The sequence below is a fragment of the Bufo bufo genome, chromosome 2 (assembly GCF_905171765.1).
Source record: "Bufo bufo chromosome 2, aBufBuf1.1, whole genome shotgun sequence".
NCBI lineage: Eukaryota > Metazoa > Chordata > Amphibia > Anura > Bufonidae > Bufo > Bufo bufo.
In genome coordinates this window covers 717,098,597-717,114,595 of record NC_053390.1, presented here as the reverse complement: position 1 = coordinate 717,114,595, position 15,999 = coordinate 717,098,597, and the positions used below count along the sequence as shown (strand labels likewise).

The 15,999-nt window shown below is 42.2% G+C and overlaps 1 protein-coding gene across 5 annotated transcripts in view; it reads right to left on the bottom strand.

Moving 5' to 3' along the window:
* Positions 1 to 15,999, bottom strand: part of CNOT7 (CCR4-NOT transcription complex subunit 7) — a 44,900-nt gene that overhangs the window by 15,350 nt on the left and 13,551 nt on the right. For all 5 annotated transcript variants that reach the window (XM_040418791.1, XM_040418792.1, XM_040418795.1 and 2 more), the window contains 3 exons: positions 12,503 to 12,696; positions 10,714 to 10,875; positions 6,177 to 6,321 (listed from right to left, as the gene is read on the bottom strand). In XM_040418791.1, coding sequence (XP_040274725.1) covers positions 6,177 to 6,321; positions 10,714 to 10,875; positions 12,503 to 12,696 — 501 coding nt within the window. The remainder of the gene's footprint in view (positions 1 to 6,176; positions 6,322 to 10,713; positions 10,876 to 12,502; positions 12,697 to 15,999) is intronic.

The window sequence follows — 15,999 nt, the reverse complement described above, 5'->3', positions numbered from 1 at the left end:
ATGTTTTAGCCGAAATGTCACGTACCAGATGAATGCCCCAAGTCTCTAAGCCAATTTATTTCTAGAACCGCACCCCTGAGGCCTGGACGTCCGTTCACCGCTGGGGTAACATTCTAAGTGTTCTGCCAAGGACAATGCCTCTTACATAGAGACGAACCTTTGGGAAGATGAACCGTCTACTAGGACAACTTATCCAACATCCGCACTTCCACATCAGTAACACAACCTCCTGCAGTGCCACAATAAAGAGACCTATAAAGCATAGTAACTGCACTAGGGAAAACACCACAAGGATCTGCTCAGACAGAAAGGGCTACAGCAGTTCATCAGGATACTACATCCTCACTCATATATAACATAACAGATCTTAAAACAAGTCGTCTGACCAGCAAGAGAGAACAGCAAAACTGTCCAATATCCTGAATGCAGGAAAAAAGTGGATAGATCTGGCACCCAAATAAAATCTAATTCCTTTATTAACTCAGAACATAGTAGAAAACTATTAAAACCGCTAATGTCCTGAATGCAGGCACCAGGAGAATCCGAGTTGCATGAAAGGCCTGGCAGTGCAGGTGTATGGGAGCAGCATGTGCACAGAATCCCTGCTCTCTGCACCTTCACACCTCAGTTCAGTAGATAAGGCCCTGTTCATATCACTAGTTTGTACACTTAACCCCTTAAGGACTCAGCCCTATTTCACCTTAAAGAGGACCTTTCACCGATTATTACACTATGAACTAACTATACAGACATGTAGAGCGGCGCCCGGGGATCTCCCTGCACTTACTATTATCCCTGGGCGCCGCTCCGTTCTCCCGCTATGTCCTCCGGTATCTCCATTCACTAAGTTATGGTAGGCGGAGTCTGCCCTTGTTCTGCTGTAGCGCTGGCCAATCGCATTGCAGAGCTCACAGCCTTGGAGAAAAGAACCTCCCAGGCTGTGAGCTCTGCGCTGCGATTGGCCAGCGCTACAGCAGAACAAGGGCAGACTCCGCCTACCATAACTTAGTGAATGGAGATACCGGAGGACATAGCGGGAGAACGGAGCGGCGCCCAGGGATAATAGTAAGTGCAGGGAGATCCCCGGGCGCTGCTCTCCATGTCTGTATACTTAGTTCACAATGTCAGGATCGGTGAAGGTCCTCTTTAACCCCTTAAGGACACAGCCTTTTTACACCTTAGGACCAGGCCATTTTTTGAAAATCTGACCAGAGTCACTTTAAGTGCTGATAACTTTAAAACGCTTTGACTTATCCAGGCCGTTCTGAGAGTTTCAGTTTCTCTACTTCTGTAATACATAGTAATACCCCCAAAAATTGTGATGACTTTACATTCCCCATATGTCTACTTCATGTTTGAATTGTTTTGGGAATGATATTTTATTTTTTGGGGATGTTATAAGGCTTAGAAGTTTAGAAGCAAATCTTGAAATTTTTCAGAAATTTACAAAAACTCAATTTTTAGGGACCAGTTCAGGTCTCAAGTCACTTTGCGAGGCTTACATTATAGAAACCACCCAAAAATGACCCCATCTAAGAAACTACACCCCTCAAGGTATTCAAAACTGATTTTGCATACGTTGTTAACCCTTTAGGTGTTGCACAAGAGTTATTGGCAAATGGGGAGGAAATTTGAGAATTTCATTTTTTTGTCTAATTTTTCATTTTAACCCATTTTTTCCACTAACAAACCAAGGGTTAACAGCCAAACAAGACTGTATCTTTATTGCCCTGACTCTGCCGTTTACAGAAACACCCAATATGTGGCCGTAAACTACTGTACGGCCACACAGCGGGGCGTAGAGGGAAAGGTGCGCCGTATCGTTTTTGGAAGGCTGATTTTTATGGACCGGTTTATTTACACCATGTCCCATTTGAAGCCCCCTGATGCACCCCTAGAGGAGAAACTCCCTAAAAGTGACCCCATCTAAGAAACTACACCCCTCAAGGTATTCAAAACTGATTTTACATACGTCGTTAACCCTTTAGGTGTTGCACAAGAGTTATTGGCAAATGGCGATGAAATTTGAGAATTTCATTTTTTTGCCTAATTTTCCATTTTAACCCATTTTTTCCACTAACAAAGCAAGGGTTAACAGCCAAACAAGACTGTATCTTTATTGCCCTGACTCTGCTGTTTACAGAAACACCCAATATGTGGCCGTAAACTACTGTACGGGCACACAGCGGGGCGTAGAGTGAAAGGTGCGCCGTTTGGTTTTTGGAGGGCTGATTTTGCTGGACTGTTTTTTTGGCACCATGTCCCATTTGAAGCCCCCCTGATGCACCCCTAGATTATAAACTCCATAAAAGTGACCCCATCTAAGAAACTACACCCCTCAAGGTATTCAAAACTGATTTTACAAACTGTGTTAACCCTTTAGGTGTTGCACAAGATTTAATGGAAAATAGAGATACAATTTCAAAATTTCACTTTTTTGGCAGATTTTCCATTTTAATATTTTTTTTCCAGTTACAAAGCAAGGGTTAACAGCCAAACAAAACTCAATATTTATGGCCCTAATTCTGTAGTTTACAGAAACACCCCATATGTGGTCGTACGGACCGCTGTATGGAAAGGGTTAAACGGCTGACATCGCATCGCAGATGTCAGCCGTTTATACCAGGGTGCCAGCAATGTGCTGGCACCCTGGTATACCCACTGAACACCAATGAATTTTCAAGGGGAGGCGGGCGGGGGATCGCGATCCCGCCTGCCGCACCGCCCGCCTCCCGCACCGCCCACACCCCTCCCCCTGCACCTCCCGCCACCATAAAAATCATTTGGGGGTGCAGGGGGGGGTGAATAAAACTTTTTTTAGGCATATAAAGTTTCTGATCCCCGCGGTCAGGGACCGCGGGGACCAGAAACTGCAGAAATCGCAGCAAACCGCAGGTCTGAATTGACCTGCGGTTTGCCGCGATCGCCGACATGGGGGGGGTCACGGGACCCCCCCGCGCATTTAGCCTAGGTGCCTGCTCAATGATTTGGAACAATGATCGGAACAACACATGACGTACCGGTACGTCATGTGTCCTTAAGTACCAGGACATCATGACGTACCGGTAGGTCATGTGTCCTTAAGAGGTTAAGGACTTGGCCATTTTTTTGCAAATCTGACCAGTGTCACTTTAAGTGCTGATAACTTTAAAACGCTTTGACTTATCCAGGCCAATCTGAGACAGTTTTTTCGTCACATATTGTACTTCAGGACACTGGTAAAATGAAGTAAAAAAAAAATAATCATTTTTATTTATAAAAAAAAATACCAAATTTACCAAAAATTTGTAAAAAATTGCAAATTTCCAAGTTTCAATTTCTCTACTTCTATAATACATAGTAATACCTCCAAAAATAGTTATTACTTTACATACCCCATATGTCTACTTCATGTTTGGATCATTTTGGGAATGATATTTTATTTTTTGGGGATGTTACAAGGCTTAGAAGTTTAGAAGCAAATCTTGAAATTTTTCAGAAATTTTCAAAAACCCAATTTTTAGGGACCAGTTCAGGTCTGAAGTTACTTTGCGAGGCTTACATAATAGAAAGCACCCAAAAATTACCCCATTCTATAAACTACACCCCTCAAGGTATTCAAAACTGATTTTACAAACGTCGTTAACCCTTTAAGTGTTCCACAAGAGTTATTGGCAAATGGAGATGAAATTTCAGAATTAAAATTTTTGGGCAAATTTTCCATTTTAATCCATTTTTCCCAGTAACAAAGCAAGGGTTAACAGCCAAACCAAACTTAATATTTATGGACCTGATTCTGTAGTTTACAGAAACACCCCATATGTGGTCGTAAACTGCTGTACGGGCACACGTCAGGGCGCAGAAGGAAAGGAATGCCATACAGTTTTTGGAAGGCAGATTTTGCTGGACTGTTTTTTTTTTTACACCATGTAGAAACTCCCCTGAGTAGAAACTCCATAAAAGTGACCCCATTTTAGAAACTACGGGATAGGGTGGCAGTATTGTTGGTACTAGTTTAGGGTACATATGATTTTTGGTTGCTCTATATTACACTTTTTGTGAGGCAAGGTAACAAGAAATAGCTGTTTTGGCACCGTTTTTATTTTTTGTTATTTACAACATTCATCTGACAGGTTAGATCATGTGATATTTATATAGACCAGGTTGTCACGGATGCGGCGATACCTAATATGTATACTTTTTTATTTATTTATGTAAGTTTTACACAATGATTTCTTTTTTGAAACAAAAAAAATCATGTTTTAGTGTTTCCATAGTCTGAGAGCTATAATTTTTTTAAGTTTTTGGGCGATTACCTTGGGTAGGGTATGATTTTTGCGGGATGAGATGACGGTTTTATTGGCACTATTTTGGGGTGCGTGTGACTTTTTGATCGCTTGCTATTACACTTTTTGTGATGTAAGGTGACAAAAAATGGCTTTTTTTACACCGTTTTTTTTTTTTTTTTCACGGTATTCACCTGATGGGTTAGGTGATATTTTTATAGAGCAAGTTATTACGGACGCTGCGATACCTAATATGTATACATTTTTTTAAATTTATGTAAGTTTTACACAATAACAGCTTTTTTAAAACGAAAAAAAATGATGTTTTAGTGTCTCCATATTCTGAGCCATAGTTTTTTTTTATTTTTTAGGCGATTGTCTCAGGTAGGGGATCATTTTTTGCAGGATGAGGTGACTGTTAGATTGGTACTATTTTGGTGGGCAAATGCCTTTTTGATCACTTGCTGTTGTACTTTTTGTGATGCAAGGTGACCAAAAAAATGTTTAGCACAGTTTTTATTTTTTACGGTGTTCATCTGAGGGGTTAAGTCATGTGATATGTTTATAGAGACCGTCGATACCTAATATGTATACTTTTTTTTTTCCCTATTTTTTTTCACTTTGTTTGGGGAAAATGACGTTTTTGTTTATTTTTACTTGAAACGAAATTTTTGGGGGGGAAAACTATATTTTTTCACTTTATTTTTTGTCCCACTTTGGGACTTGAACTTTTGGGGGTCTAATCCTTTACAATGCATTCCAATACTTCTGTATTGGAATGCATTGGCTGTATGAGTATAGGCACGCATGCACAGCAGATCACGTCCCGGCCACCTCGTATCTGCGCAGCAGGTCTGGATACGAGCAGTGTATAATGCGATGGAAAGATGAATCAAGCCAGCAAAGGAGGCAATATGGACAATCACAATACATTAGTAAGTGCCTTGTATTAACTTTCTCTACATGATAAATGCCATTTGCTGAAGTGACACAACCCCTTTAACATAAACAAGAGGATAAGCTCCCGGTGTACATGCTAAACGTATCCATAAGTCTCTATTCACCCGATAGAGGCCAATCTGGCTGCATTTAAAAAAAATCCATTTTTATTTGGGTGCATTATTTTTTTTTGTTAATGAATGTGATATGAACAGAGCCCAACAGAGTGATTTTTTTGTTCAATCTTTAGAGTACAGCAGGTTGTATGCGGGCAAGCCAAGCTGACCGGTAGCCACCAAAGGTCACATGATTTTGCAGTAAAATCATGGAGCCATTGGTTGCCACAGGTGGGCATGGCTTGGCTGCATGTAGCCAACTACATCGCCAGGCTGTACCCTCAGAACTTCTCATTCTTCCTTCCACTGAAAGGACATGCACATTCATTCAAGCAGAAAGTAACTGGGGCAGTAGTCTAGAGCTAGTTTCACATAAGCAAGCGTCGTGTTCCCGACTTGCAACGTGAGTATGCAGCAGCTCCTGTCCTGAACTTCCAGCACTGCCGGGGTCGCATCACATTATACTGATTTATGATGCTGTGTAACCCTTACAGCACTCAGTGTTATCCAATACATTCCAGACCTCTAAGGGTTAAATAGCATAATAAAATCAATATAATGCCATGCGACCCAGTCAGTGCTGGGAGGTCAGGACGGGAGCTGCCACATACTCACGCCGCGAGTCCGATGCGTGGAACTCGCTCGTGTGAAACCAGCCTAACACTACACTATATAGTGGAAGGAGTCACTCTTGTATAGAACCATATTTTATGAGCCAGGTAAGCAATGGAGGGATGGGAATATTTATCAGGTAAACTCCAGGGATGTCTAAAGTCTGCAGAGATAATAAGAATTATGTAACTTTATAAACAATAGAGGGTAATAAAAAGCTAAATATACTGATATCTATACATACCTTTAAATTTTTGCAGCTTTTCATGAGATATTTGACATCATAGATCACAGGAAAAAATAATCGAAGAATTTCAAAGAAGTCTAGCTCAACCTCAGGCAGGTTGGAATTAGTCAGTATCTTTATTAGATAGCCAAAATCATATCCACTGCAAAACAATGAGAACATCCATTAAAAACAATGCCAAATATCACTGACAATAAATCTCTAGAGTATAGAGCCAGCGGTTATACTATGGATATGAATAAGAACGTTGTGAGGTGTTCAGACACAAGTTCACCATAAAATTGCCAAATAGAAGCCCTTTATATGAGCTATAGTGTCAAAATATTATGCTTTATCATGATTGATCTACATTGGTATCTGTGAAGACCTGCAACAGTAATATAGCTAAAACTATAGCCACAGTGACACCAAGTTTTCCCCTGAAGGACAAATCTACCTAAAGCCCCTTTACATAGACCAATTGTGCAGGCAATTATCAGGAACAAACCGTTAATTTCCAATAATTGCCTAATCTTCACCTCTTGAAAACGATGGCTTATCCCCATGAAGATTAACTGTTTTTGGGCAGCAGATCCCTGTTAAGGCTAGTTTTACATACGTGTAAAACTAGCAGGTAAATTGTTGCTCTCCTTGGTGTAATGGTGTACTGATCACCTATATGCTGGTTTAATTAAACTGAACAATATGAAAAAAATATATATAAATTCCAACCATGTAGATATAGAATAAACAGAAATGGATGATTATTATTTTCATGTTAAAGGGGTTGTGTCACTTCAGTAAGTGGCATTTATCATGTAGAGAAAGTTAATACAAGGCACTTACTAATATATTGTTATTATCTATATTGCCTCCTTTGCTGGCTGGATTCATTTTTCTATGTGAGAGAACCCTTTAATACTCACAGGTAAACTGTTGTTGTACCCTGTGTATTGGTGTACTGATCACCAATATGCCAGTGTAATTAGATAGATAGATAGATAGATATATATATATATATATATATATATATATATATATCTATCTCTCACTGAAAATCTGATGGGCAGCAATATATAACTAAAGCTAAGCAAGTTTTATGCAAAAAAAAAAAAATATTATCCAAAGGATGAGGCAGCACTAAATAAAATCACAAATAAAGTGAAAAAAGTGGATCCTATATTCCCCTCTGTGCAACGTTTCACAGAGGGGAATAAAGGATCCACTTTTTTCACTTTATTTGGAGTGCTGCCTCATCCTTTGGATACTATACTCACCTATAGCCGTCTGAGCCTGCGGCTGAGAGGACTTGCACCCGCATCTTTGGTCTTGTGCGGCTGTGATTCTTTTTTGGTTTATATATATATATATATATATATATATATATTTCCTCATTTCCCTGGTTCTCTTCTGGCCCCTTGTTTACATGCAATAACAACAATATCGCCCCTCCCCCTGCTCTGCTAAGGGAGTGAATACAAGTGCTGCCCTGAGTGACATGTCTGCCTGCTGGGAGAATCAGCAGCATGTTGTATGTGTAGGACTACAAGTCCCAGCTGTACAATGACACTGCTAAGGGAGTGGATACAAGAGCTGCCCTGAGTGACATGTCTGCCTGCTGGGAGAGACTGCATATAATAATTAAGGGCCAGGCCTGACGCTCAATTTCACATAATCACTCACAGGTAAATTGTTTCCCTAGCCTGTGTACCAGTGTACTGATAACCTATATACTGGTTAAATTAAATTGAACAATCCCTCCCAAAAAATGTAATTCCAACCGTGTGGAGATACAATAAACATAAACGGACGATTGAGGCCCGACGCTTATTTTCACGTTAACACTCATAGATAAATTGTTGCTCTACCCTTTGTATTGGTGTACTGATCACCTAAAATACTGGTTTCATTAAATTTAACAATCCAAATCTCCAAAGTCTGCGGATGACATAGTTTTAAATTAGAGGGGCAAAGGTTTAAAAGTAATATCAGGAAGTATTACTTTACTGAGAGAGTAGTGGATGCATGGAATAGCCTTCCTGCAGAAGTGGTAGCTGCAAATACAGTGAAGGAGTTTAAGCATGCATGGGATAGGCATAAGGCCATCCTTCATATAAGATAGGGCCAGGGGCTATTCATAGTATTCAGTATATTGGGCAGACTAGATGGGCCAAATGGTTCTTATCTGCCGACACATTCTATGTTTCTATTAGATCTGTGAAAATCTCATCTAACCTGTCACTGTGAATGCGGTGGATTTTCTGTACAGTACTCTGCTGCAGAACATCCACAGTGTACAATCCTAAAATTGTGGCTTCCCAGATCAGGATTTTTGATGCAGTTATTGAGGTCAAAGCCAGGAGTGGATTCCAAAAGCAAATGAGACTTTTCTTTATAGGCATCCTCAGTTTTCCATCCACTCTTGGCTTTGCCTTCAAAAATTGCATAAAAAAAACTTGAACATGGAAATCCACTCTTATGGTGAAATGCATAGCTTGTGTAGACCTGCATGACACTAGTTGTTATCGTGTCTTATATCACTATGCAAATAAAGTTCTAAGGCAGAAGCAGCAGTGTAGTATTCAATGGTGAAGGAAACGGAAACCACCAATGAGTGCAATTATATTCTGGATACACTGCATTTTCTGTGTGACCACTGAACAACGGCACAGACCACAAACTGCACTCCCCGCGACTGCCCATATCCATGTGAGGAGAATGGACACATTATCAGAGACATTAGAGGCTGTTCGCTTAGTAATCCTAGAGATGATCCAGCTCAGTCCTTGAAGAATGAAATCAAGGAAAGCCTGGAAGGAGTGGACGCTATTAAAGAAGTCAGTAAGATTAAAGGGTAATGGGGAAAAGAAAAGGTTACACCAGAACATGCATATGGCTGTGTGGATTGAAGGGTCGTTGTGATTTCCAGACATCCATTACCTCTTCTTAGACGTAGTGCAGCTTTGTGCTTATTAACTTTAATGCTTTGCTTGAACTTTGAGAAAGTCATGAGGAAACCACCTGATCTAGCGTGCGTCACAGCGCTGACAACTCATTTCTGCAGGACACAGTTCTTACTGCTCAAGGGTTCCATAAAGTGACACACAGAAGCCTTGAGAGGCATGTTCATATCAGTAGAGTTTTCTTACTTCATCTATTAGTACAGTATATAGAGTATAGTGTATAATATACAGTGGTATGGTATTCCAGAACACAGCGGGAGAGATTCATTTATACCGCACACACCTTGTCTATGAATCTGCCTTGGTCTAAAGGCCCTTGCACACAACTGTATGCCCTCTGAGATATACGGTCCGTGAGCGGGCCATATGTCCCGGAGCGGCATTGATTGTGCGCACGGGAGCGCACAGCTTCATAGATTACAATGATGCTGTGGACGTCGGGCCACCCACAGTGCTATTGTCCTGCACTGATAAAATCATATGAGTGCAGGACAATAGCCCCACGGGCGGCCCGACGTCCACAGCATCATTGTGATCTAAGATGCTGTGTGCTCCCATGCGCACGATCAATGCCGCTCCGGGACATATGGCCCGCTCACGAAAGAAATAGCATTTTCCTATACAGTGAAATAAAAGCGTATGCCAAAAGGACCCAATGAATAGAGTCTGTGTATGGAAGCAAAGAGCTGCCAAGAGAGTTTGCGTCCCCAAATATCCTTCTTATACATCCCCACAGCCACCCCAAGTCATGACTGACAACTGCTGCCCCTAAATTCTTACAGTCATTATAATACTTTAGATTATTACACACTTATCTCCTGCATGGCCCACAACTGACCTCTACTAGCAGACACTGCTTGAATGCAAGGCCTCCTGCACACAACCATATCAGAAACTAATCAATAGTGGGCATAAATCCTAAAAACATTATACCTTTATTTAGATTACAATGAAAAGTAATTCACGAGTGATGATACTCAGAAACAAAAAAACAAGACAAAAACAAACAAAAAATATGTCAAATATTATGAATCCACTAGTGCGCAAACAATTAGGAATATAGGATAGCAGAGGGAAATACAGGTAGGGAGAGTCTTTCCCTATTCAACCCTATACATCCAAAGACATACTGATCGGGAGCTTAGATTGTGAGCCCCATTGGGGACAGTTGGATGCTAATGCGGAGTATGTCAGCGCTATATAAATGCATAAAATAAATAAATACATCCCTCAGCCCAAAGACATCCCCAAATCGTAGAGACTCTCTCCTCATGCCTATCCTAACCCTATTCAACCCTATAAAATCCCAAATACTGTAACACCCCACTCTAGTTGAGAACAATTAGGGATATAGGATGGCAGAGAGAAATACAAGTAGGGAGAGTCTTTCCCTATTCAACCCTATATATCCCTCATGGAATAGGGTTTGGTTAGGATAGGCAGGAGGACAGAGTCTCTACCATTTGGGGACGTCTCTGGGCTGAGGAATATATAGGGCTCCATTTTGTTCTGCCACTGAGCAAGGGTTGACATTTGCCAACATATAAACCTGTATGTTCTCAAAGATTTTGAAGAAGATGGAGATCACTGACCTGTGGAAAGAGAGCCACTTCACCCCTTCACACAGCACTACGCCGGAGGTCATGAACAACTCTGCAAAATAGTGAGTTTCAATGCCTTCATCTTCATGTTTCTTAAACTGGATCCCAGATGAAGTGAGCAGCTCGATGGAGTCCTGTGCATACATGTCTTCCCTGGAAAAACAGGAAGGGTCCATATTTATCAGCAGATATTAAAGGGGTTATCCAGTAATATATAATGATGACCTATCCTCCGGATAGTTCATCATTATCAGATCGGCAGGAGCCCAAGTCCCAGTTCACCACGGATCAGTGGTTACGGAGCCGGCATGCTCACCGGAGCTCTCAGCAGTTTTCCAAGCACAGCGCCGTACATTGTATAGTGGCTGAGCTACCCCTGGGCCATGTGACTTATGTACAGTGATATCACACGACCTAGGAAGAGGCTGCGGCGCTCACTGAGCTAGGGATATTTATTACCGCATAACCCCTTTAACTCTCTTCTGCATGTAACATATATAAACAATGTGAAAAGACAGGAGATTTATCAGAACTGATGCCAAGGAACACTGCCTCGGCTACCCATAGCACTCAATCAGGTTACACCTTTCACGATTAAGAGCTCCTTTCCAAAATGAAAGGATCAATCTGATTGGTTTCTCTGAGCAGCTAAGGCAGTATTCCTTAGCACCAGTTGTGATAAATGTCCCCCAGTATACCCCTTATAAATGTATTTTACTGGTTAAAAGAAGCCATGGAAACTGCAACAAAACAGAGGCTATGACTGATGTTAAATTTTAAATGGGTTAACCCTCGAAAAGTACTCCTATCAACAAGCCCCAGCAACCATGGAGGGTGGTCCCCGATTACCCTCTTTGAATGGAGTGTTAGCATGCAGTCGGACCATTGCTCCATTCAGAACTATGGGATTGATCCACATCAGTCCCACAGAAGTAAATGGAGCAGTGGACTGTCATGCACACTACCACTCTATTCAGAATGGGGAGTCTTAACCTCCCTTCTTGGGCTCACTGGTGTCCCAGCGGTCGGACCACCCATACTCCAATATCTTGCAGTAACATGCCTCCATGTTACTGGTGTGTATGTCAACAAGGCCACAAACATGACCTACTTTTCTATGGTGTTTTCTCAAAAATATTGAATTTCAAAATAGACCGTGGCACAAGTCTTCATTATTCCAAAATTTAAGCACCCAAAAAAAGCGACGAAAAACGTTGCTTTTTTTTGGCGATTAAATTTTGGAATAATGAAGACTTGAGTGCCGCGGTCTCTTTTTAAATTTGGTGTTGCTGGGGGAGCTTCGGACTGGCACCCAACACTGCGGGCACCACCACAGTAAGGCTGTTTTTGATGTGCTGCTACGCTCCCCCTTTTTTCTCAGAAATATTGAGCCACTTTATCAGAGAGTTTGAGCTCAATGTATGTAAAGTGCCACGTACTCAAGTCACAATGACAATTCCTACAGGAAAATGAAGAGTCACTGTCTAAAATGCAGTGCAGAATAGTCAAGCAAGCACTGGGAGTCGGCGTCTTCACTCCCCAAATATTACGTCAGGATATCTACGACTTAGTATGAAACAGGAAACATGACACATACATTATTACTGTGTCCCAATAGTATGTCCTAGGAAGTGCTGCCCCTTCCTGTACCATGTAAACCCCTATTCATATAAAAGCAATGTAATGCTCAGTAGGCAGACGGTGCCAGCGTGGTGTGGGCACTAATTTGGAGGGGATGGGACACGGTGACATCTGCATAAAGCAGAGACATGCTCCTTACGTTAGGTTAAACTTAAAGTTGAACTGCCACGTGGAGGTCCCGGGCGGGTATTCTCCCTGTTCATTCATGAATGTGAGGCCGAGCTGAATGATCTTCAGTAAGTCCACGTTACAGCGTAATAGTTGGTACTGATAGTCAGCGTTGCTCCTGAACTCTCCTATCGGTCTCGCAACTACCCCTGGAAATTCTGTGTCCTGGAAGAAGAAAATAACAATACAACGTGCACAAGAATTTGTCACAGCCTAGGTTTTTCTTAAGACTGCATTCACATGTAAGGGAGCAATCCCTTAATGTCCAAGCAGGAAATCTTTTTTAGGCCAATTTCACATGAGCGTATTCAGCCTGGGAAACACGTTCCCCATGACAGCTGCATTTCCCAGACTGAACACTATTTCTCTAACGTGAACTCACAGCACCATAATGATTTATGATGCTGTGTGTTCCTAAATGACTGCGGGTCTTCTGTACTGTACTCACGGACCCGCGATCAGGCAGGAACACATATCATTATGAGGAGCACTGTTCAGTCTGGGAAATACAGCCGTCACACGGAGCATGTTCCTGGACTGAATACGCTCATGTGAAATTTGCCGCAGTTTGAGATAAAGGGGGAAATTTATCAAAGACGGTCTTATTATTTTATGGCGGTCTTTGATATCTCATGTCTTTGGAGGATAAACCTAATTTAAGATGAGGAACACACCTCGTTATAAATTTGGCACCTCCTCCAGTCTCTTAACGGAAATCTACGCCAGCGTAATTCACGATAATGGTCCATTCAGATATCTGTAGTGTTTTGTGGGCCGCAAAAAACTGATGCCGCACATCGCCGGCCCTTAATAGATCATTCCTATTCTTGTCCACAGCTGCGGACAAGAAAAGGACATGCTCTATTTTTTTCCGGAGCCGTGGACTGGAAGTTCGAGGCTGCGGATGCGGACAGCACGCATCTTTTCCGGCCCCATTGAAAATGAATGGGTCCGCACCCGTTCCGCATAATTGCAGAACGGATCCGGACTCATTCAACGGACGTCTGAATGGACCCTAAATGTGTTGGAGCCACTGGCTCACCAAGACTCTACCCCTGGCATTTTTTGGGAAAGTGGTGAGGGCAAAGTAAAAATGCCACTTGTGCTTAGATTTAGGCGCAATGTTGCTATGCCTTTTAAAAAGTCGCAAACAACACAAGGTTTGTGATTTTTTCTTTTTTAAACAACAGAATAGTGGAGGGAGGAGGTGATAAATTTCACCCATAGTGAATAAAAAAAAATAAAAAAATAAAAAACACAGGGCGGAATTTATCAATGGCTGTACACCAGAAAACTGGTCACTAATTTTTGAAAAGCCATATTTTGCCTAAATATTCAAAATTTTTTGCAACTTTGTGCTTTAGGCTACTTTCACACTGGCGTTTTGTCTTTCCGTTTGGGAGATCCGTTCAGGGCTCTCACTAGCGGTCCAAAATGGATCAGTTTGGCCCTAATGCATTCTGAATGGATAAGGATCCGCTCAGAATGCATCAGTTTGCCTCCGTTACGCTCTGGAGGCGGACTCCAAAACGCTGCTGGCATCGTTTTGGTGTCCGCCTGACGATGCGGAGGCAAACGGATTCGTCCTGCCACACAATGTAAGTCAATAGGGACGGATCCGTTTTCACTGACACAATATGGCACAATAGAAAACGGATCCGTCCCCCATTGACTTTCAATGGTGTTCAAGACGGATCCGTTTTGGCAATGTTAAAGATAATACAAACAGATCCGTTCATGACTGATGCATGCGGTTGTATTATCGGTGCGGATCCGTCTGTGCAGATCCATGACGGATCCGCACCAAATGCGAGTGTGAAAGTAGCCTAAAAAGTGAAAAGAAAAGTTGGCAGGGCTAAGCAGGAGGCGATTCTGTCTCTTAATGTGGGGCGTAGTCACCCAGTATATCTTTGTGTGATATGGGAGACTTTCTGTCAACGTACATCAGTTTAATGCCCGACACAACATTTTATATCTATACACACACATCAGGCTGTGTACAAAGCTGATGGAAACAGCCTATTTACACTTACATACTGCACATACAGCAGTGCTGCCCTAACTATACTGGGTAATATAAGGCCATAACATATCAGCCTCACATAACCATTGCCGTAGCGCAGTTTTCTGTTTTTTACAGAATAGTGTAGATACCAGATTTTTTTATTTATATTTTACATTAATATCCATATTATATTTATTATTTTTATTTATATACCATTTTTTCAGTCTATATTAATATCACGGTATAATGAAATGTTATACACTTTTCTAACATACGGTTGCCATCTCCAAGCTCTCTGATTGCAGCCAGTAAATGGAAGCAATGATTTTGTACCCAACGGCTTTAGAGGAATTATCCAGTTCCTGGAGGAAACCTGATGGTCCTCAGGATCCTCCTGACAGATCCCACTCCACTACTCCATTTCTCCTGTCTGGGCACTACTTACCCCCGATGCGCAAGGCCGCGCTCCAAGCCCCAGCACGGACCCCACAGACTTGAAAAAGGAGTGTACCAACTCCGAAACGCGTTGTCAATCATCAATAAAAGACCCTTTTATCTATCTACTGAGGTCGTGTCTTTGCGCCAGAAGGTATCAATTGGTGTACCACATCAGTGCACCATTAACCTTTTTCCTATTGCAATACATATCATTCCTCTGGAGCTTTGTCTACTCCACCTACGAGGACTGAGAAGATACCGGCTGCACCGACCCATTGTCCTCACGAGTGTTGTGCCTACGTATGCACAACACCAGAAGGTGAGCATAACTCTCGATGTCTTGATTTCATATATTTATGATTGAACCTATTACCCTATGAGCGCCTTCCTATCTCTTTTTACCCCGCTGCAGCAGTGATGTCAACACACGACCTCTGGGGCCACGGGTGCTTCTCTGAGGTCAGTACTTGGCTGCAAGGGGAAAGTGTTCTGAACAGGATGACATCACTGCAACCGGGTAAGTAGAGCCTGGCCAGGAGAACCAGAGCGGCGGCAAGGGATGTGTCAGGTAAGTACCTACCAGTTCTTTATTGCAGGTAGATCCCGAGGGTTGTCTGGTTTCTTCCTGGAACAGGACAGCCCCCTTAATGGGGTTATCTGAGATTTTAATATTAATGACTATCAACGTCAGCTCGGTCGGAGTCCGACTCACAGCAGCCCGAATGTAAAGAGGCTGAGGTATACCGTTAAGCAGTATGGCCTCAATGTTCTTTACTAGCCACAGTGCTGATCATTTTGTAGCGGTTTTGCATGGGACAGAGCTCTGGTACTACTGTGCCCTGCCACTACAGACAGCGCAGCACCTGGAAATGAGGAGGCTGCCGCACTCGCCTGCGCTCCTGGCCCTTCCCATCAGACTCTTACCAATATAGATCTATTCACCTATATTAGAATCCTGGACAACCCCTTTAAGGGGTTTCCTAGTTTTGTTTAATCACTGTATGAAGAGTGATACAACCTTAGAA